The 22,934-nt window shown below is 40.4% G+C and overlaps 1 protein-coding gene across 1 annotated transcript in view; it reads right to left on the reverse strand.

Annotated features, from left to right (window-relative positions):
- Nucleotides 1-22,934, reverse strand: part of LOC123516664 (E3 UFM1-protein ligase 1-like) — a 51,820-nt gene that overhangs the window by 6,353 nt on the left and 22,533 nt on the right. The window contains exons 8-11 of the mRNA XM_045276264.1: nt 17,570-17,588; nt 1,947-2,410; nt 323-463; nt 16-32 (exon numbers count right to left, since the gene is read on the reverse strand). Coding sequence (XP_045132199.1) covers nt 16-32; nt 323-463; nt 1,947-2,410; nt 17,570-17,588 — 641 coding nt within the window. The remainder of the gene's footprint in view (nt 1-15; nt 33-322; nt 464-1,946; nt 2,411-17,569; nt 17,589-22,934) is intronic.

The raw sequence follows: 22,934 nt of genomic DNA on the forward strand, positions 1-22,934 counted from the left end.
AACAAAATAAAATACCTTAACATGAAGAAAGTCTGGTAATTGAGAGAGTAAATGAACTTACAGTAGAAAAAGCTGCTGGTCCTATTTAACTATTACTTATTATTATTATAATTACTGCTATCAACTATTACTATTATTATTTATTATTATCTTTACTATTACTATTATTGTCATCACTATCATTATCATTATTATAATCATTAGCTACTGCAGTATTACCATTATTATTATCATTATTACCAATATTACTACAGTATTATTATTTATACCACTAAGACCATCACTGCATAAATTTCTATTATTGTTTTCACACAAAAATTACCTCAGGTGTAATGTCCTTATTTTCTGCAATGTCTATGAGGCTGTCATCAGCAAGATACAAAACCAGTTCATTCACTAGTTCTGTGCACTGTGTCTTCAGTAGATGTTTCTTCAGCTGCATCTGTTTCTCATCATCAAAAACCTGCATCAAACGAAGAAGAAAGTTATCTGTAAGTCATATATCATAGATCCAGCTTCAACTTTAGGAAAAGACCCTCTACCACAAAAATAAAAGTTCCATGTCACATTGCCAAATAGTGTTCAATGACAATAATATGAATAAACCAACAATAGCGATGTTATGAAGTATATAAGGACTAACAAAATAAACATTCCTAATAAAATGACTGAGATGAAGAAAGATAAGGAAGGGCTTCACCTCAAATGTATGTCCTCAATACAATATACATATATATATATATATATATATATATATATATATATATATATATATATATATATATATATATATATATATATATACAGTGTATTGAGTAAGCATACATTTAAAGCAGAACAAAATATGATCTCAGACACAAAAGACCAATTTCACTCTATGTATAGATGAAAAGAATCAATGCATAACAAGAAAAATTACCTAAGAGCTGGAAAAGAGCACACAATTATAATATTTAAAAAGAAATATAAATGACTCCCTAAACTATAAATCATGGAGAAGAGTAATGTAGAAAATTTTGGAAAAGGAAGAGGAGATTAGACTTAACAGTTCTTCTATGTTTTCAACTGACATCAGAAAGTTAAGTTACAGCAAAGAATGTGATGAATGGACTGGATTTTGGAGGGAGAAAAAAAAAAAAAAAAAATCTTGAGAGAATTCTTCACAAAGTGCTTAGGAAGAAATAACAAATTAAACAATAAGTGAAAGAAAATTTGTTGAAATAGATTACTGATTTTCTTAAGGGATAAAAGATAGGAAATGCACTAAAATGAAAATACAAAAACAAATGGAGTCTTATTATGGCTGCCTCTAACAAATTTGAAAAAATATCAATAAACAAATAAATCATTTGAGTTGCAGACAATATTGAGGAAAAATAAAAACAGCAGAAAACCCTGTTGGATAATGTACATGATTAAAACAGTGGTTATCATCCCAGAAACAATGAATCAGTCAAAAATGAAAAAATAAAAAGAACAGCAGGACTGGCAACAAACGATAAATACTAAAAGAGAAATTTTGTTATTTTCCCAGTAGAGTATGTATATCTTCATGTATCTCTGATACTCAGCTAGCTTTGGAAGCATCCATCATAGAAGACCGTCCATCTTCCTCTATCCAAACATTTCTTCCTTGACTTCAAATTCTTTCTCTTTAACACAACACTTTTTATATAAACTTCCATACCTTATCCTTTTACCTTAGAGTGGAGATTCCCCTCATGCTACCATCCTCTTCTTCACTTATGAACAAACTAACAAATTCCTCCCTCTTCAACTTCTCTTTGTCAAACCACTTAATAAGTTGTGTCTCAATGTTGTAATATATCAAGTGGATGTGCTTTAAGTCTTGAAAAATTTGTTAATTTACTTCTACCATATAAACACATCAAAATCTGCTTCAAAACAGATTACTTCTGCAATTATTCTATTCCCCCTTAACATACCTTAATGCTTTTCTCTGACAACTTGATAGTGGTAAGCAGAGCTGATACTTTGTCTTGCAACTGCTGATGAGTTTTTCTTCTTGCATCACCTCCTACAGCAACAGTTGCCATAAACACAGATTTGGCAATCTCCTGGAATTGCCTTGTTAGGGGGTTATGAAGATGGTTGGTCAGCTCCTCCACTAGTTCCTCAGGACAATCAACTAATTCTGAGAAATTTGTAATTTCTGTTTGCATGTCATCAACAGAAAGGAACTCCACAGCTGGAGATTCTCCACCACCAGTGCTTTTCTGACGGTCATCATCAGAATCAGATTCATGAGCACCTCCACCTCCTTTCTTTCCTCTACCTTTATTTTTTGTGGCTTTAGTTTTAGTCTCTCGTCCCTGTGTGCCTCCACCAGACTTGCCAGATGCTGCTTTTTTGCGACGATCTTCTTTCTTGTTTTTACAGTAATACTCCGCTTAACGAACGTTCGTTTAACGAATTTCTGGTTTAATGTACTATATATAAACCAAAAATTCACATAACGTACAACCACATCCGTTTTAGCGAATTTTCTGGGTTTGAACTTGCCAGGTGAAAGACCGAACACGGTAGTTTCGTTGTGATTGGCTGGCTCCCCGCCTCTGTCTTTAGCGCTCCTGGAACTGGATCCAAGATTCTTTACCAACGTCAGAGCAACCTCTTGCAGCGAAATGGCATCCATGAACGCATGGAGGGACGGTGACAAGGTTGCTATCAGGTTGCTCTGAGGTTGATGGGAACATCACCTCTCCAGGTGGTGTTACTGTCTTATATATGCATTTATGTTCACAAAACAACATTTCTATTAGCTTTTTACAAACCTTGCCCCAAGAAAGGATTGTTTTGTAATGCATAAAGTGAAATCTTACATGGAATACCAAAAAATAAAGCAGAGATGAGATGAGCCACAGACAGCGGAGACTCGCCGCCACTCGGCGCTTCTTCTTCTTGTGACCCTTTTGCTTGCGTGTTACTTTCATCATGATGTTTATGTTTTCACTCCTCTATTGCCTGCTATAATGGATATCATATCTTAGTATTCATATACGCTCATGCCATGAGGATAACCTTGACTCTGTGGCACTGAGTGATAGTGAATTACTAATGAAATACCGCGGTATTTCATTTCATTCACTATCACCAGTGCCACGGAGTCGAGGTTATCCTCATGGCATGAGCGTATATGAATACTAAGATATGATATCCATTATAGCAGGCAATAGAGGAGTGGAAACAAATATCATGGGGAAAGACAACACGCAGGCTAAAAGGGTCACAAGAAGAAGAAGAAGCGGCCGAGTCGTGAGTCTCCGCTTCGTCTGTGGCTCATCTCACCTCTGCTTTATATTTTGGTATTCCATGTAAGATTTCAATTTATGCATTACAAAACAATCCTTTCTTGAGGGCAAGGTTTGTAAAAAGCTAATAGAAATGTTGTTTTGTGAACATAAATGCGAGAATGTGAGAGAATTTGTACGTAGCTCCTCTAACTTCCAATGACTCATATGACATCATAAAAGTAGTGGTACACCAGTGGCCCAATATGCTGCCAAACGTATATATAATTTTTTTTTTAACCCATGTGGTATGTTGGGGACCAGCCCAGAACGCATCCCCCTATTTCCATTATTTCCTATGGGAAAATTACATCCGCTTAACGAATTTTCACTCTACGAACAGCTTTGACACTCCCTATCCTGTTCGTATTACTATATATATATATATATATATATATATATATATATATATATATATATATATATATATATATATATATATATATATATATATATATATATATATATATATATATATATATATATATATATATATATATATATATATATATATATATATATATATATATATATACATATATATATATACAGTAAAGTCCCGGTTACGCCGGTCTCGAGTTACGCCAAACTCGTAGTTACGTCAGTCCACTATAAGGCAATTTAAGATTAAAAATTGAAAATTTATAAATCGTAAAGCGGGATTTATTGTTATTGTTGGTGGTTGGTTACCGCCACACCGCCCGCCTCACGCTTGAATACAATAACACCCTGCCTCAGTTCCACCACACCATCGCCCCTGGCAAGAGTGTTATCCTACTTCTGCGTTTACTGACTCAAGTTCTTAGTATCTTGCTCAATGGCACCAAAGAAAAACTTCTTAGTGACAGCAGTGATGCTAAGAAAAGGAAAACCATTACGCTACAAGAAAAAGAGGACATAATTAAAAGACATGAGAAGGAGGCAGCAGCTGTGTGTGAGGGAGGAAGAAGAAAATGGGAAGCCCGTTACCATGACAACGGGAGGTTGACGACCTTGAGGGCTCGCACCCATCACAACAATAACAACTCCGAGCCTTCGCCTGGGCCACACGACACTGCAGCTCACTTGCACCGCCTGCGCCTGTCTGCTGATCCCTATTGCCCTTTCCTATTGCATTTCCTGCCCGCTGCCCACGCTTCTACTCCCACCGCACTGCACCACGCCCCAGCTGTCCGCCCTGGGCACAACATTCGACCTGCCCACCCTCCTGGCGGCCTCAGGCGCCCACCCTCTCGGCAACCTGCAGTCCTTCGTCAGTGGCCCTAATCAACAACAAAAACAAGCTTGTGTTTCATATTCCTACATAGTTGTAAATAATATAACAATATAACCTTTAACTTACCTGAATGACCATAAACAATGATTGCTTGAAAACTCGATAATATGCTTTGAAATGTACGGAAACTCGAGTTACGTACAAAATCAACTTACGTCATGTTTCAGGAATGTAAGTCTGACGTAAACTGAGACCTTACTGCATATATATATATATATATATATATATATATATATATATATATATATATATATATATATATATATATATATATATATATATATATATATATATATATATATATATATATATATATATATATATATATATATATATATATATATATATACACACACACACACACACACACACACACACATACATATATATATATATATATATATATATATATATATATATATATATATATATATATATATATATATATATATATATATATATATATATATATATATATATATATATATATATATATATATATATATATATATATATATATATATATATATATATATATATATATATATATATATATATATATATATATATATATATATATATATATATATATATATATATATATATATATACTGTCACCTTTTCTTTACCTTTCTGATTTAGCTGTCACCATCCAATTTTTGAGATAGCAAAAACTGGGAAAACTATCTAGGATGAATGACCCACAGAGATTCATACTATGTACATACATATCTTCTCCACAATATAATAGTTGCACAATCTAGCAGGGCTACCTAGCCACTGTCACAATCAATCTTCCTGTATTTCCCTCCTAACAGTGATCCTCTGTTGCTTCCATTTCCCTGTCTTCTCCATCCTTCGGTTGATCACTGTCACAAGCACTTTTCCCGTATTTCCCTCCTCACGGTGATCCTGTGTTGCTTCTATTCCCCTGTCTTCTCCCCACGACTTTCTCCTTCCTTCGGTTGATCCGCTGCCCCCGGGCTTGGATGGTTAATGGTAGATAAACCCTCTCACTTCCTCGCTCCTCCTTTCCTTATGCTGGTGGTCACTACCGGCAATTGTATCCCGATGACTAGGTCATGAGGACAAAAAGGGGGCCTGAACAGGGGTGGTCACAGGCCGGGCACCATCATCTGCCTTGTCCGGCGTCACTTAAGTTCTCCATCACACGGTGGTGCTCCTACATCTCCCCTGACACCCTGCTCTCCACCTTCACACCCATTTCTGGGTCGTTGCAGAGCAGCAGAGAGAGAGAGTAGCTTGTCTAATAGGTCTGGTCAGCTTGCTGACTGGGTGTGTCAGGCTGCTGCACTTACCTGGCATATAAGTCCTCAGTATTTGCCTCAGGGTGGGTTCACACGTGGCAATCCCCCCGTTCATGTTTCTCTCAATCTGCTCACTTACTCGTTCATTCCCCTCCTCGAGGTCCTGGTTCGGGGCATCTGTCTCGTTACTCACCATTAGTTACACATAGAAAGATCGACTCTTACAATAGATATTTACACATTTACAGTCATCACTCATCATATACAACTCACTGTATACCTTATCCTCTTTTTCCAGCCTTGTTGATGGGTTAGTTTAGACAACTTTACATGGTAATGACCTGTGACTCACTTGATCGATCAGTGTATATATATATATATATATATATATATATATATATATATATATATATATATATATATATATATATATATATATATATATATATATATATTATGCAAGAGGGAGAACTGCCAAGGGCAACAAAATATTAGAAAAAAAAGGCCCACCAGAATTGCTGTTTCTCTAAAAAATCCGAAAGAATCAGCCAAAAACCTGGGACAAATGTCACGAGACCTCTCTCTTAATAGAGTCAACTCATAGGATGATAGAAATACAGAAGCAGGTAGGGAGTTCCAGAGTTTACCAGTGAAAGGTATGAATGTTTGAGAATACTGGCTAACTCATGTATTAGAGGGTTGGACAGAATAGGGATGAGAGGAAGAAAGCCTTGTGTGGCGAGGACAAAGGAGGCGGCATGGCATGCAGTTAGCAAGATCAATAGAGCAGTTAGAATGAAAATAATGATAATAGATAGAAAGGGATGCAACATTTCAATGATGAGAAAGAGGTTGAAGATAGTCAGTCAGCGGAGGGGAGTTGATGAGACAAAAAACTTTTGATTCCACCCTATCTAAATAAGCTGTATAAGTGGAACCCCCACACATGCGAAGAGTACTCCATACAAGGACAAATAAGGTCCTTGTACAGAGTTAGCAGTTGGGAGGGAGGGGGTAGAAAAACTGGTGGAGACACTGCAGAATGCCTAACTTCATAGAAGCTGTTTTAGCAAAAGATGAGATGTGAAGTTTCCAGTTAAGATTATGAGTAAAGGACAGACTGAGGAAATTTAGCGTGGAAGAGGGAGACAGTTGAGTGTCACTGAAGAGGAGGGGATAGTTGTCTGGAAGGTTGTGTAGAGTTGATAGATGGAGGAACTGAGTTTTTGAGGCACTGAAAACTAAGTTTTCTCTGCCTCAATCAGAAATCTTTGAGAGATCAGAAGTCAGGCATTCTGTGGTGTTCCTGTGTGATCTGTTGACTTCCTGAAGGGTTGGTCACCTCTGAAAGGACATGGAAAGATGTAGGGTGGTATCATCAGCATAGGAGTGGATAGGGCAAGAAGTTTGGTTAATATCATTAATGAATAATAGAAAGTGGGTGATAGGACAGAGCCCTGAGGAACACCATTGTTAATAGATTTAGGAGAATAGTAGCCGTCTACCACAGCTGCAGTAGAACGGTCAGAGAGGAAACTTGAGATAAAGTTGCAGAGAGAAGGATAGAAACCGTTGGAGGGCAGTTTTGAAATACATACAGTGGAGACTCAATACTCGAACTTAATTAGTTCCAAATGGTTGTTGAGTATTGATACCTATAAACCAGGTAATTTGTTCTAATCTTAGCAAAACCTGAAGTTTATAAAAAAGTTCAATGTATTTTTTTTTTTTACAATTTTGATTTGTACATACCATAAGTGAAGTCTGGTAAGGATAACTTAGAAGAGGAGGGGAGGAGGAGGGAGGTCACCTGAGGATGAGTAACCATTCATGAAAACATCTTTGTAATGTTTCTCCTGGTGTGATTCCTGTGATTCCACTAATAGAGTGCTGTGGCTCACTAACACTTGCATTCTCATCAAATTCCTTATTTTCATCACTAGTAAGCCTCTTTGGTGACATCTAAGTTTCTAAATGAAAAACTACAGACAGAATGCAGAAGAATGTTGTTTTCTCAAGACTGTTAAAGGACTAGGGATGTGCACTGGCATCTGGCATACCAGTATTACAAGTAATACAGTATTAGAACAGTACAGTGGTGGCTGCAAGAAGGGAGATGACATAGCTTTGTATATGACCAAATGTGCGGCCATTTGATTACCAGATATTTTCACCACTAATAAGCCTTTGGTGTTAATGTAAGTTTTTAAATGAAAAACTAGATAGATTGCAGGAGAATGTTATTCTGATAAATGCGGCAGCACAAGTCAAAACTGGCAGAGGGGGAAGGGGCACACCAGGGAGCCTTTGTTTACAACCACGTGTGTGGATGTTTCACTATCAGATATTGTTTCAAGTATTAAATCAAGTTTTTGCGTTCGAGTATTGAAAAGTTTAAGGTATTTAGACGTTCGAGTATTGATTCTCCACTGTGTATATATATATATATATATATATATATATATATATATATATATATATATATATATATATATATATGGGCAACCCCTTCTTAACGAAGAGGTTACGTTCCTAAAAAACACTTTGTTCAGCAAAACTTTGTTAAGTGAACCGATTATAACAAGTTTAACCTCTGATTTAAACTTCCATTAAGAGTAAGCAAAGCGAGAGTGCATCATAGTACAGTAAAAGGTTTAATGAAAGTAAAAATTATGAAGTTAAATATTTAGGTAGTTTAATTTAAGTCATTATAATGTACACTAATGTATGTATGTACGTAACTTTATAATGTTGATCTTAACTTTATGAAGGAAGGGAGAGTGAAAAGGGAAAGACACTAACCGGCAACATGTGGAATGTAAACAAAGTGCGCATCATTGTACCGCATACAAAACTTATGTAGCACATTTCCACAAGCCTTTCCATTTTATCCATTGTAGAGTCACGAGTTCAGGTGGTTCTTTTAGCTTGCAAGGAAGATACGGTCTCACCAGCCTTCTTAATAGAGTCTGCTGACTTGAAAATAGTAGACAGTAGATGGAGTCAAGATGGTGGCGAGCAATGTTATTAGTTTTCTGGCCTCTCTCGTGTCTGTGAATAATATCCAGCTTCACTTCGAGAGTAAGAGACTTCCTGGTCTTCTTAGGAACGCTAGGCCACATTGCAGGGCATTTTGGTGGTAAGTTGAGCTAGGGAAGACGAGCTGCTGCTGACGCTGTTATGTTTCGACTGGGGAGTGAGTGGTGCGCGTGTTGTCCACGAGAGGTTTGATCTTGATCTTGATCTTTATTCTACATGTGTCTCAGGATTTCTCCTGAGGCAGGCCTTAGTACCAGCAGCTCCTGGTGTATTCAAAAGCCTGTCAGCTTGCGTGATACGGTGGGGCTTTCAAATTTGGAAAAAAAATTACCTGGATAAAACTTCTTTAAAGCAAGTTTGGTGTTCGTTAAACGAGCAGATGGTAGTAAAATGAAACCTTCGTTGTAGCGAAATTTCGTTGTGTGAACCTTCGTTAAACGGGGGTTGCCTGTGTGTGTATATATATATATATATATATATATATATATATATATATATATATATATATATATATATATTTATTTATATTGTCATACCTCGCCCAACATGACAGTTAGGTTCCTGAGTTCGTCGTGCACAGCAAGATTCATGTTGGGCGAATAATAGGCCCTATGGGAAAATACGGGTTAGGTTCCCAGATCCTCCCCCAAAAAAACTTTTTTACCAAAAAGACTGAAAAAAAATAAATAAATAAATGAAGTACCAAACACACATTTTATTAAACTACAGTACTAGTACAGTAATACTCCGCTTAATAAACAGGATAAGGGGTGTCAAAGCTGTTCGTAGAGCGGAAATTCGTTAAGCGTACACGAATACTAAGATATATCCATTATAGCAGGCAATAGAGGAGTGAAATCAAATTTAATATCATGGTGAAAGACAACGCGCCAAGCTAAAATTGTCACAAGAAAAAGAAGCGGCCAAGTCGCCGGAGTCTCTGCCATCTGTGGCCGATCTCATCATCTCTGCTTTATTTTTTGGTATTCCATGTAAGATTTCACTTTATGCATTACAAAACAATCCTTTCTTGGGGGTAAGGGTTGTAAAAAGCTAATAGAAATATATATATATATATATATATATATATATATATATATATATATATATATATATATATATATATATATATATTTTTTTTACCCATGTGGTATGTTGGGGACCAGCCCAGAACGCATCCCCCCTATTTCCATTATTTCGTATGGGAAAATTACGTCCGCTTAATGAATTTCCGCTCTACGAACAGCTTTGACACCCCCTATCCTGTTCGTTAAGCGGAGTATTACTGTACAAGTACTGTAGTTAAATAAAATGTGTTTAGTACTTCATTTATTGTTTTTTTTTCAGTCTTTTTGGTAAAAAAGTGTTTTTTTGGGGAGGATCTGGGAATGTAACCCCTATTTTCCCATAGGGCCTATCATTCGGCCAACACAAATCTTGCCATGCACGACGAGCTCAGGAATGTAACTGTGATGTTGGGCGAGGTATGACAGTACTAAGATATGATATTCATTATAGCAGGCAATAGAGGAGTGGAAACAAATTTAATATTGTGGTGAAAGACAACATGCTAAAAAGGTCACAAGAAGAAGTGGCCAAGTCGCCGGAGTTTCCGCCATCTGTGGCCGATCTTATCATCTGTTTTATTTTTTTGGTTTTCCATGTAAGATTTCACTTTATACATTACAAAACAATCCTTTCTTGGGGGCAAGGTTTGTAAAAAGCTAATAGAAATGTTGTTTTGTGAACATATATGCATATATAAGACAGTAACACCACCTCCAGAGGTAGTGCTTCTAGCAACCTCAGAGCAATCTCGTCACCGTCCCTCGAAGCATTCATGGAAGCTATTTCGCGGCGGGAGGTTGCTCTGAGGTTGTTAAAGAATCTTGGATCCAGTTCCAGGAGCACTAGAGACAGGCGGGGAGCCAGACAATCACAGCGAAGCTGCCACATTCGGTCCCTCACCCGGCAAATTCAAACCCAGAAAATTCGCTAAAACGGATGTGGTTGTACATTATGCGGACTTTTTGGTCTAACCTTATATAGTACGTTAAACTGGAAATTCCGTTAGACGAACGTTCGTTAAGCAGACTATTACTGTACTCTATTTATTTGGCTAAATTAACATGTTTTTATTATTTACCATTCTAAATACTAGAAGTGTATTTAAAGTAAAGGGAAAAGCAAAAAATAATAAGAGAAAACAACAAAACAAAGAATAGGTAAACACAACACTCACTGCGTCACTGCCTTCACCACTCACACCACAGTCAGTCACCATTTTCCTCTGAGCTTTTCCACTTTATCAAAAATCCTCTTATCAAAAATAACCCCACAGTATAAAAGTAAACACTAGTAAAAAAAAAATAAACACAGGACGCCAATGTTTTCACCCCTCACAGGCACTCGCCGTCACTGTCCACTCTTTGGGGCACAGTTTGAAATTGCGTCTGGCGCTCAGTTTGAAAATGCGGTTGGGCCAAATCACATATAAGCAAACCAATTGCGCAAATTTATTTAATTATAATATTTTTTTGGCTGCGTATTAACCCTTATGTTCCAGTGATTAAACTATTTTCCAATATCCCATGATGGGTAAAAATGGTAAACGTAGAAATTGTCAGAAGACTGTTTGAATACTAATAATTATTTTCTCTTTGTTATTCTGAATACAATGATGTACTTTCTAGCTCAATGTGACCTCTGAAAGTTTAGTTATTGCCTTATCAAGGATTTCTCCTTCGCCCGCTGTGCGATCCGTCAAGCAGAAACAGCTCGGTGAGCAGTGACATCGCGCTAACACACACACGCACACACAGGTAGGTAGCTCAGTGGTTAGAGCGCTGGCTTCACAAGCCAGAGGACCGGGGTTCGATTCCCGGCCGGTGGAGATATTTGGGTGTGTCTCCTTTCACGTAGCCCTGTTCACCTAGCAGTGAGTAGGTACGGGATGTAAATCGAGGAGTTGTGACCTTGTTGTCCCGGTGTGTGGTGTGTGCCTGGTCTCAGGCCTATCCGAAGATCGGAAATAATGAGCTCTGAGCTCGTTCCGTAGGGTAACGTCTGGCTGTCTCGTCAGAGACTGCAGCAGATCAAACAGTGAAACACACACACACACACACACACACACACACACACACACTCTCTCTCTCTTTCTCATCTTGGAAGAGAAATTGTACACTTCCAATGAGAGAGAGAGAGAGAGAGAGAGAGAGAGAGAGAGAGAGAGAGAGAGAGAGAGAGGGAGAGAGAGAGAGAGATATTCTTTCACCCCTTTTCATATCAAGTTTCAAGGAAATAACATGTAGGTATCATCTCTCTCTCTCTCTCTCTCTCTCACACACAAACGCCCCCTTGATCGTCTTCCCAGAACACGAAAGGCACGCCTGCATCTCCGTGAGCCACTCTGGGTTCTCAATACGATGTTTGGAGTTTTCTCCATCACCACTATCTCTGTCTTCTCTCTGTTCTGAGAAAACAGGTGGATCCTCTGAATCATTTTCCAAGTCTTCACTACTGCTGTCTTCGCTTTCTTCAGTTTCTTCCTCATAATCACTGTCACTGTAGTCAGGCTCAGAAGCACTGCTAAATAAAAATCATCTGTCTTGTTCCATAGTGAGTTATGAACTGAGACATCCCTTCACACTTATCAGGGTGTTTTTGACAAGGCAGGTCGCTGGGGTTGCCAAGTGTTGCCCTCAGAATGGGAGAATAGCTTCATTACCCCTATATATACAGAGCTAGTAGCAACACTACGGGTGGAAAAAGAAGCCAGATGCTTCCACTCGCCATCTGACTCGAGAAACCGTGTGTGGAGCTCAAACATGAGGCGCGAAAATTCTTGATTATGGGAATGATCGCCGTCGCTACGGACGCACTGATGCAATCGTTCATATAAGATCGCTGGAACATAAGGGTTAACAAAAACGTGTAAATTAAACATGTGTAAATCAAGAGTCACCTGTGTATATATATATATATATATATATATATATATATATATATATATATATATATATATATATATATATATATATATATATACATATATATATACAGTCGAACTTTCCAATACTCGATCGAAAAAGTTAGATTCAATACTAAAAAAAATACCTGATAGTCGAATGTCTACACACATAGTTGTAAACATAGGCTCCCTGATCTCTTTCTTCTCCCTACACCAGTTGTGTTGCCACAGTCATCAGAATAACATTCTCATGCTTTCTGTCTGTAGTTTTTCATTTATAAACTTACATTAACACCAAAGGCTGATTAGTAATGAAAATATCTGGTAACTAAACAACTGCACAAATATGGTCTGACAATTTTATGAAGATCGTTTAGGCGTTGGCTTTCTCGGGTATTTCCTGGCCTGCGGCGCTGTCACATATGTACCAATATGCGCCTCAAGTCAAGTACTTAATACTTCGTAACTGAATGGTGTTGTAGTACATATACATTGTGATGGTCTAAAATGGCAAGTTAAAGTAATTTGTGTTTATTTTTAGATATATTTTGCATTGTTTTTGCAAACACAACCATACTTGACAACGTTTCCTCCGAGCATTGTCACATCCCTTTGGGTGATTGAGCGAGGTCGCAGGTCAAACTGACCGTGTTGATCCATGGGTCACTTCCTTCCGCTACCAGATAGGATGAGAGAGAGAGAGAGAGAGAGAGAGAGAGAGAGAGAGAGAGAGAGAGAGAGAGAGAGAGAGAGAGAGAGAGAGAGAGAGAGAGAGAGAGGTGGTGTGTGGGAAGCAAGGTTCTCATTGACATACAGGCTCTAATCCCATAATTTGCTCAACACAAAGTTTAGCAGCGCCACAGGCTGAGAAATCCCCGAAAAAGCCAATGCCTAACTGATCTTCATAACATGGTCAGACCAATGTCATAAACCTCTCTCCCCCCACAGCCACTATTTTCCCATTCTGATACTCGTTTGACTGGTAATATTGGTAAAATGGTATACCGGATAGCGATGCGCATCTGTAGTCCTGCCGCAGTCTTAAAAAAACAACTTTCTTCTGCATTCTGTAGTTTTTCATTCACAAACTTATAATGGCACAAAAGAGGCTTATTATTGGTGAAAATATGGGATCGAGTGAGGGCGCAAATGTTAGTGAGCAATAGCCCTCCACTAGTGGGTTCACAGGATTCGCACAAGTAGAAAAGTTAAAAAGACGTTTTCATGGATGGTGATTCGTCCTCCGATGACCTCTGTCCTCCTCCTCACCTTCTCCCCTCCTCTCCTACGTTATCCATTACCAGCCTTTACTTATGGTATGTACAAATCAAATCATATAAAAAAAAATGACAGTAAATCCTTGATATAATGGATCTTGACATACTGGATCTTGTATATAACGGACAAAAAATATGACCAGACAAACCCTCGCTATAACAGATTTTCATCCATTACAGCGAGGGAGTTGTCCCATAACATGTCACAGGAACTCTATGTGACGTGCCGCGGGAGTGGGGAGGCGGCAGGCATAAAAACCGGACAAACTTCAGGAAATAACGGATTTGTTCATCATTTCCATCGGGTATAACAGATCATCAGTTATAATGGATCTTCGGATATAACGACAGACCCGTCCCCACATTATCTGTTATACCGAGGGTTTACTGTACAGTGGAGACTCAATATTCGAACTTAATTTGTTTCAAATGGCTGTTCAAGTATTAAAAGGTTTAACTAATAATACATATAAATCAGGTATTTCGTTCTGATCTTAACAAAACCTCTAGTTTGTAAAAATTTCAATGTATTTTTTCTTCTTTTTTTATTTGTACATACCGTAAATAAAGGCTGGTGATGAATAAATTAGAAGAGGAGGGGAGAAGGGTGGGGAGGAGGAGGGAGATCGTTGGAGGACGAGTCACCATCCATGAAACGTCTTTGTAACTTTTCTCCTGGTGTTATTCCTGTGAATCCACTAGTGAAGGGATTTGGCTCACTAACACTTACACTCTCACCAGATTCCTTATTTTCATCACTAATAAGCCTCTTTGGTGCCATTGTAAGTTTCTAAATGAAAAACTACCAACAGAATGCAGAAGGATGTTGTTTTTCTCAAGACTGTGGCAGGACAAAGGATGTGCACCAGTATCCGGTATATGAACTAATGTGTGGCCGTTTGTTACCAGTAATTTTCACCACTAATAAGCCTTTGGTGTTAATGTAAGTTTATAAATGTAAAACTGCAGAGAGAATGCACAAGAATGTTATTCTGATGACCACGGCAGCACAACTGGCGTAGGGAGGAGAAGAGGCCAGCAAGCCTTTGTTTACCACCACCTGTCTGGTATTTGACTATTAGGTATTTTTCAAGTATTAAATTCAACTTTTGCATTCGAGTACTGAAAAGTTTGAGTATTTAGACATTCGAGTATTGAGCACACTGTATATTGAAATTTTTATAAAATTGAGGTTTAGCTAAGATTAGAAAGAATTATCTGATTTATATGTATTGATAGATGAACTTTTTGATACTAAAACAGCCATTTGGAACTAATTGAGTTCGAGCATTGAGTCTCCACTGTTCATATATATATACAATAAGGTCTCGAGTTACGTCAAACTCGCACTTACGTCAGTCCACTATAAGGCAATTTAAGATTTAAAAAATTGAAAATTTATAAATCGTAAAGCGCGGGGTTTATTGTTATTGTTGGCCGCCAGGCGTCACTAGTGGTTATCCACCACACCGCCCACCTCACGCTTGAATACAATAACACTCTACGTACCTCAGTTCCACCACACCGTCGCCCCTGGCAAGAGTGTTCCTACATCTGCGTTTGCTGACTATCTTAGTATCTTGCTCAATGGCACCAAAAAGAAAACTCCTGAGTGATAGCAGTGATGCTAAGAAAAGGAAAACCATTACGCTACAAGAAAAAGTGGACATAATTAAAAGACATGAGAAGGAGGCAGCAGCTGTGTAAGGGAGTGAAGAAGAAAATGGGAAGCCCGTTACCATGACAACGGGGAGGTTGACGACCTTGAGGGCTCACGCACCTATCACAACAATAACAACTCCGGAGCCTTCGCCTGGGCCACACGACACTTGCAGCTCACTTGCACCGTCTGCGCCTGTCTGCTGATCCCTATTGCCCTTTCCTATTGCATTTCCTGCTCCGCTGCCCACGCTTCTACTCCCACCGCACTGCACTACGCTCCCAGCTGTCCACCCTGGGCGTCACAACATTCGACCTGCCTACCCTCCTGGCGGCCTCAGGCGTCCACCCCTCTGGCAACATGCAGTCCTTCGCGTTCGCGGCCCTAATCAACAACAAAAACAAGCTTGTGTTTCATATTCCTACATACTTGTAAATAATATAACAATATAACCTTTTACTTATATAACGCTTCTACTCCTACTGCACTCCACAAAGCTCCCAGCTGTCCGCCCTGGGCGTCACAACATTCGACCTGCCCACCCTCCTGGCGGCCTCAGGCCGCCCCTCTCGGCAACCTGCAGTCCTTCGCGGCCCTAATCAATATATTCCTACATAGTTGTAAATAATATACCAATATAACAATATAACCTTTTACTTACCTGAATAACCATAAAAAATGATTGGTTGAAAACTCGATAATATGCTTTGAAAGTACAAAAACTCGAGTTACGTACAAAATCGACTTACGTCATGTTTCAGGAACGTAACTCTGGCGTAACGGGACCTAACTGTGTGTATATATATATATATATATATATATATATATATATATATATATATATATATATATATATATATATATATATATATATATATATATATATATATATATATATATATATATATATATATATATATATATATATATATATATACAGTCAACCCTCTGCTATCGCGACTTGCTCGCGTTTATTGCTATCACACCCATGAAAAGCTGCTAAAATTTAATTATCGTGACCTTAGATGCCTGCTATCGCGCGCCCTGCCATGACGTCATGGAATATTTGAGCGCTCATTTGCCAAAACCGTCTTCCCGCCAAGATCAATTCGGCTATCGCGTTTTCGGCTATGGCGTGGCTATTTTGGCCCCAATTGGGCGCGATAGCTGAGGGTTAAGTGTATATATATATATATATATATATATATATATATATATATATATATATATATATATATATTGTCACGTACGCCACTCTAGCTGTGACTATCTGCTGCTGCCCACTGAGGAGTGTGTTGGTCTGGCACGATCGCCAGTTTATTACTGTACAGTTAGTGGGGGATATAACACTCCACAGGCCCCCCACCACTATAAATCACAGCAGCCGCAACACTCAGGTTCTTTAAAGGTCGCCAACAGTGTATAACTTCCCCCCACTGTAAGGGAATCTCCTTAGCAACTCCTTCTCCTCCTGTACCCAACCAAGTAGAATTTATAAATGGTAGATGTTATGTGTAACAGGGCGAGGCCTTAATACCCCCTGGAGAAACCGCCCACAAGGACAATTCCACCCACTTCTCTATGAAGTATTAATGCCTCTCCACACACCTTGCCCACAGACGGTGATGAATCACAGACTGGGACAACACGCGCAGTGTATATATTACTATACTATCTATTACTACAAGTGCTTCCTAACACCTATCAGACTGACTTCCCTAGGCTATTACTACAACATATGATGTGTACAGCACATCCGGTGGTGTACACACAAGCCCAGACACCACCTACGGATGACAACAGCCATACAAGGAGTCCAGATACTCGTCACAGACAAGTCTGGTGGACGAGAACTACGCACACCTGGCCGACAGCATGAAGCCTCTCAGCATTCACTAGTAGGCGTGGCTACAACCACTACACTACAGTATACCACTGGGGCTATACTAAAGATGATGGGGCACACAGCCGCCCACCAAAACACACTGGTGACTATGGCCACCACAAGACAAACAGGACGAGACAATGCCGCGCGTCTCTCCCACGCGTTGCCGCCACATGACAGGACGGACGCAAAACAGAAGTGCAGCCGAACCAACTACGCTTCTCCTAGAGCAACAAGCCCATTGCTCTAACAGTCACGGTCTACCAGTAGCATGCCAGCTACTCAAGGAGGGCACAACTCCCAAACCAATGACTAGTTGCGTACCTCTAACACACAGTCCAGCACACGTATCTCTATCTTGTGCCCAGAGCGTACTTGTTACCTCAGCTGAAGACTGGCCGGTACTATAAACAGTATACTACTGATACTACACAACAAATGATGAGGGCACACAGTCAGCCACCAAACCCCACTGGTGACCACGGCCACCTACAACAATCGAGACGAGACACTAACGCGTCTCTCCGCGCCCCCACCACGAGTGAACAAATGCAACACCCGAGAAGTGTAGCCAAACCAACTATGCTTCTCCTAGAACAACAAGCCACTGTTCTACAGCCACGGTCTACCCAGTAGCAAGCCAGCTACTCAAACAGGAGGGCACAACTCCCAGACCGATAACTAGTGAGCACCTAGAGAAGCCCAGCAACACGTAGCTCTACCATGTGCCAGAACCACGAGCGTCCGTGTCCACCTCAGCTGAAGACTACCTTGGTACTGACTCCCGCTTGCAAGCGAGAAGAGGGAGGTGGGTTGTCTGCTCAGCAGAACAGCCCGAGGGGCTCGCACTGGGTGGCCGCCATATAATAGGCACATAATGAAATAATAAATTAAAGGAGATTAAGACGGTGCCCCTCACAATATATATATATATATATATATATATATATATATATATATATATATATATATATATATATATATATATATATATAACTTTTAATGCTAAAATTAATTTATTCACTTACCTGTTTTTCATAAAAAAAAACTAGCAGTTCCACTGTTTCACTTACTTTTGTACGGCGAGACTTTAAAAAATTCCGCCAGTGCGGTGCCCAGCGCTACCGATGGAATCGGCTGCGCTGCCCCTCAGTTAATTATCATGTGCATTGAAACAGACTGGGGGAGGAAGGGAGGGCACTTGCTTTTGTATGAAAAACAGGTAAGTGAAGAAATTAATTTTAGCATTAAAAATTACATTTCTATCACAGACACCTGCTTTTCATACAAAAAACTAGCAGACTCCAACATTTAAGGAGGTGGGAGTCAACAGGATGTGGCAGGTGTAGAGGGTGAAATAACTGTCCATTGTGGAGACACTAACCTGTGGTAGGGGTTGATGCGGAGAAAGAGGGTGCTGGAGAATGCAACCAAGTGCATGGGAGAACTCCTTGACCCATGTGTCTCAAGAATTAGAGCCCTAGGTGACCAGTGGTGAGTGTTCTAGAAGCGTGCAGATGCCCATGACTGGAGGAGTGAGCAGAGAAGAAGAGTGCTCAGTCCCAACTACTGACCCTCTACTCCATGGCTTAAGGTGCCAGGATGGTACGAAAAAGCCCCCAGGAGGAGCAACCTCTTCAGGGCGTACTTCCTAGGGTTATGCATAGCCAGGTCAAGTAGTTCGTCAACCACGTGTCCAGCAGTGACCACTGGACCCAAGGCAAAGATATCCCCCTCCTGTCTTACTATTTCCCGGAGATAATGGTCAGCAAAGAACGAATGCGTCCTCCAGCAGGCTGCCCTCAAGATAGTGGGAACAGAGCAGTTCTTCCACATGAGCATAGAGGTAGCAATGCCACAGATGCTGTGGGCACGGACCTTAAGTTCATGGCAGGAAGAGTCAGGGAAAGAAGCATGGGATGATTTGATAGTATCCCAGAGGAAGAAGGAAATTGCTGCCTTGGACATAGGTCTGGAAGGACACTTAACAGCAAGAAAAAAGTTTTGGGGTCTTTTAGGCAAAGCCGTCCTGTGCAGGTAGTGACAAAGCGCCCAAATGGGACATAGTCTCTCCACATCCTCAGAACCCACGATGGTAGCAAGGCTCTTAACATGGAATTCCTGTGGAGTACTGTGGGCATCCGTATCCGTCTTGGCAATAAACTCAGGAAGATAAGAGACCAGCAGATCCTGTCCCTGCCAGCTCGTCTTGTGAGAGAGTGTTTGGATCTCTCCTACCCTCTGTGCTGTAGCGAGAGCAAGAAGAAAAAGTCTTCCTAGTCAGGTCTCTGGTAGACGAGAGCTGCAGAGGTTCAAAAGCAGCCTTGGTTCTGTAGCGAAGAACCACATCCAAGTTCCAGGAAGATCTAAGATCCCTGGTAGGCCTCAGTGGCTGCGAAGAGCAGGCACTGATAATAAGCCTCAGCACCTGGTCGTTGTTGAGGTCCAACCCTCTGATTGCTAGAACGGTGTTAAGCATGGTCTTGTAGCCCTTGATAGCAGAGGTGGAAAGATGACAAACCTGGTGCAAATACACAAGAAAATCTATGACTTTCTGGACCATGCAGTTGGAAATGTTATGCCTGCTGTCCTTGCACCATTTCCTATACCTCTTCCACTTGTGCTAATAGTTTAAAGAAGTAGAAGGCCTCTTATCATGTGCCAAGAACTGTGCCACCTTAGAGGAGAAGCCTCTGTATCTCAAGTATCGCTTGACAGTCTCCAGCCTGTCAGCTGAAGCCTTTGGAGACTGCGGTGGAACCTGTGGGTGTGGGGCTGAGTCAAGAGGTCCCGCCGAAGTGGAAGGTGTCGGGGTGGCTCTTGTGACGCCTCCAACAGGTCTGGAAACCACTCTCTCTGGGGCCAGAATGGCACAATCAGGATGAGCCTGGTGTTGCTGGAAATCCAAAGTTTGTTGAGCACCTTCCTGATGAGAGGAAAAGGAGGGAAGGCATACAGGTCTTGGTTGTCCCAATTGTAAAGAAAGGCATCTGTGGCAACTGCTTCGGGATCCCAAAATGGAGAGACAAAGTTCGGGATCCTGTAGTTGAGACATGTGGCAAAGAGATCCACAGTCAGGTAGCCCCATATCCGCCACAATTAACGGCACACGTCCATGTGTAGTGTCCACTCCATGGACAGAATCTGGTGTTGCCTGCTGAGGCAGTCGGCTACCACATTGTCGGAGCTCCTTACAAAATGGGTCAGAATTCCCACCGAATGAACCTCTGCCCAGTCTAGGATCTCCTGAACCTTGTTGTTGAGGAGGGTGGAGTGGGTACCCCCCTCTTTGCTCAGGTACGCGAGTGCCGTGGTGTTGTTGGAGAAAACAGCAACAGAATTCCACAGCACGTCCACAAAGTGTTGGAGCCCCAGGCGAATCGCCCTGAGTTCCAGGACGTTGATATGGAGAGAATTCTCTCGGCTGTCCCTGAGGCCACTCACAGAGTCCTGAAGGAGAGAAGTCTCCCATCCTTCGTTCGAAGTACAGGCAACCCCCGTTTAACGAAGGGGTTACGTTCCTAAAAAAACACTTCGTTAAGCGAACCGATTATAACAAGTATAACCCCTGATTTGAACTTCCATTGAGAGTAAGCAAAGTGAGAGTGCATCATAGTACAGTAAAAGGTTTAATGAAAGTAAAAATTATGAAGTTAAACATTTAGGTAGTTTAATTTAAGTCATTATAATGTACACTAATGTATGTATGTACGTAACTTTATAATGTTGATGATCTTAACTTTATGAAGGGAGGGAGAGTGAAACGGGAAATACACTAACCGGCAACCTGTGGAATGTAAACAAAGTGTGCATCATGGTACTGCATACAAAACTTATGTACCACATTTCCACAAGGCTTTCCATTTTATCCATTGTAGAGTCACGAGTTCTGGTGGTTCTTTTAGCTTGCAAGGAAGATGAGGTCTCACTAGCCTTCTTAATAGAGTATCTTGACTTGAAAATAGTAGAAATGGAGTCAAGCCATGGTGGGAAGCAATGTTATTAGTTTTCTGGCCTCTCTCTTGTCTGTGAATAATACCCAGCTTCTTCTTAGGAACGTTAGGCCATATTGCAGAGTGTTTTGGTGGTAAGTTGAACTAAGAAAGATGAGCTGCTGGTGACGCTGTTATGTTTTGACTGGGGAGTGAGTGGTGCACGTGATCTTGATCTTGATCTTGATGCTACATGTGACGCAGAATTTCTTCTGAGTCAGGCCTTTGTATCCTGAAGTCGGTCCTCATCAAAAAGGACAGTGGTAAAAATGGAAGACCTCCAAAGAATGCCCTTTTCGACCTGCGAGATGGAAGGTCTGAGGCAGCCGAGGTAAATCTCCCTCCTCCAGGCCCACGCGTTGGCGATGATGTAAGTCGAGTCCTTGCAAGCGTCATTAAGTGCCATACGTACAGCTTTAAAGAGCTGCTCCTCCAGGTCTAAGAGGTGTGCAAGGAGGTTGCAAGCTGCCAGAAGATGCATGGCCCCCAAGCACCAAAAGGAGTAGTTTAGGGCATCTCTGGACCTGGCTACCACCCCCTCCATCCTGGCCACCTCCGGGTGTTCACAGAGGACGTGAGGCTCCCTGGCAATAGGGTTTAGAGCAGCGTGGAGGCTAGGGTTAACCAAGGCAGTTTTCCTATAAACCTCCTGACCCGCCACACTGTAAATCTTAGCAAACCTGCCCAAAGGATAGCCAACTGAGGTAGGTTTCTTCTCATTTGCCTTCAAATAAGCACTGTCGGCTTGCCCCATGAAAAATCTGACAGGATGTGCCCTTCCAAGGAGGATGGGTCCCTTTTTTGTAGTTGTGATACTGGTACCCGGGGTGACTGGGTGTTCCAGGTCAATCCGCTGTACAGTAAAACCTAAGCTCACGACCATAATTCGTTCCTAAATCCTGTTCATCACCCAATTTGTTCGTCTACTGAATCAATTTTTCTCATAAGAATGTATTGAAATACCATTAATCCGTTCCAGACCAAAAAAAAAAAAAATCATACTTTTGTCCATAAAACCCATTCAAAATAGACCTTTAATGTATGCATGACATGAGAGAAATAATTATAAAAAGCCTAAATTGTTTTACTTACCTAAATGCTATCAAAATGATAATAAAATTAATAAAAAAGAAAAGGTTATTTACTTGAGACTGGAAGTTGATGACATGATGGAATGGAGGAGAGGAGGATGGGGAGGAAGACAGACAAGATCCGAGAAGACAGTCATGAGAGAGGACTTTGGATGTGCACAGCGT

This window comes from Portunus trituberculatus, chromosome 41 (assembly GCF_017591435.1).
Source record: "Portunus trituberculatus isolate SZX2019 chromosome 41, ASM1759143v1, whole genome shotgun sequence".
Taxonomy (NCBI): domain Eukaryota; kingdom Metazoa; phylum Arthropoda; class Malacostraca; order Decapoda; family Portunidae; genus Portunus; species Portunus trituberculatus.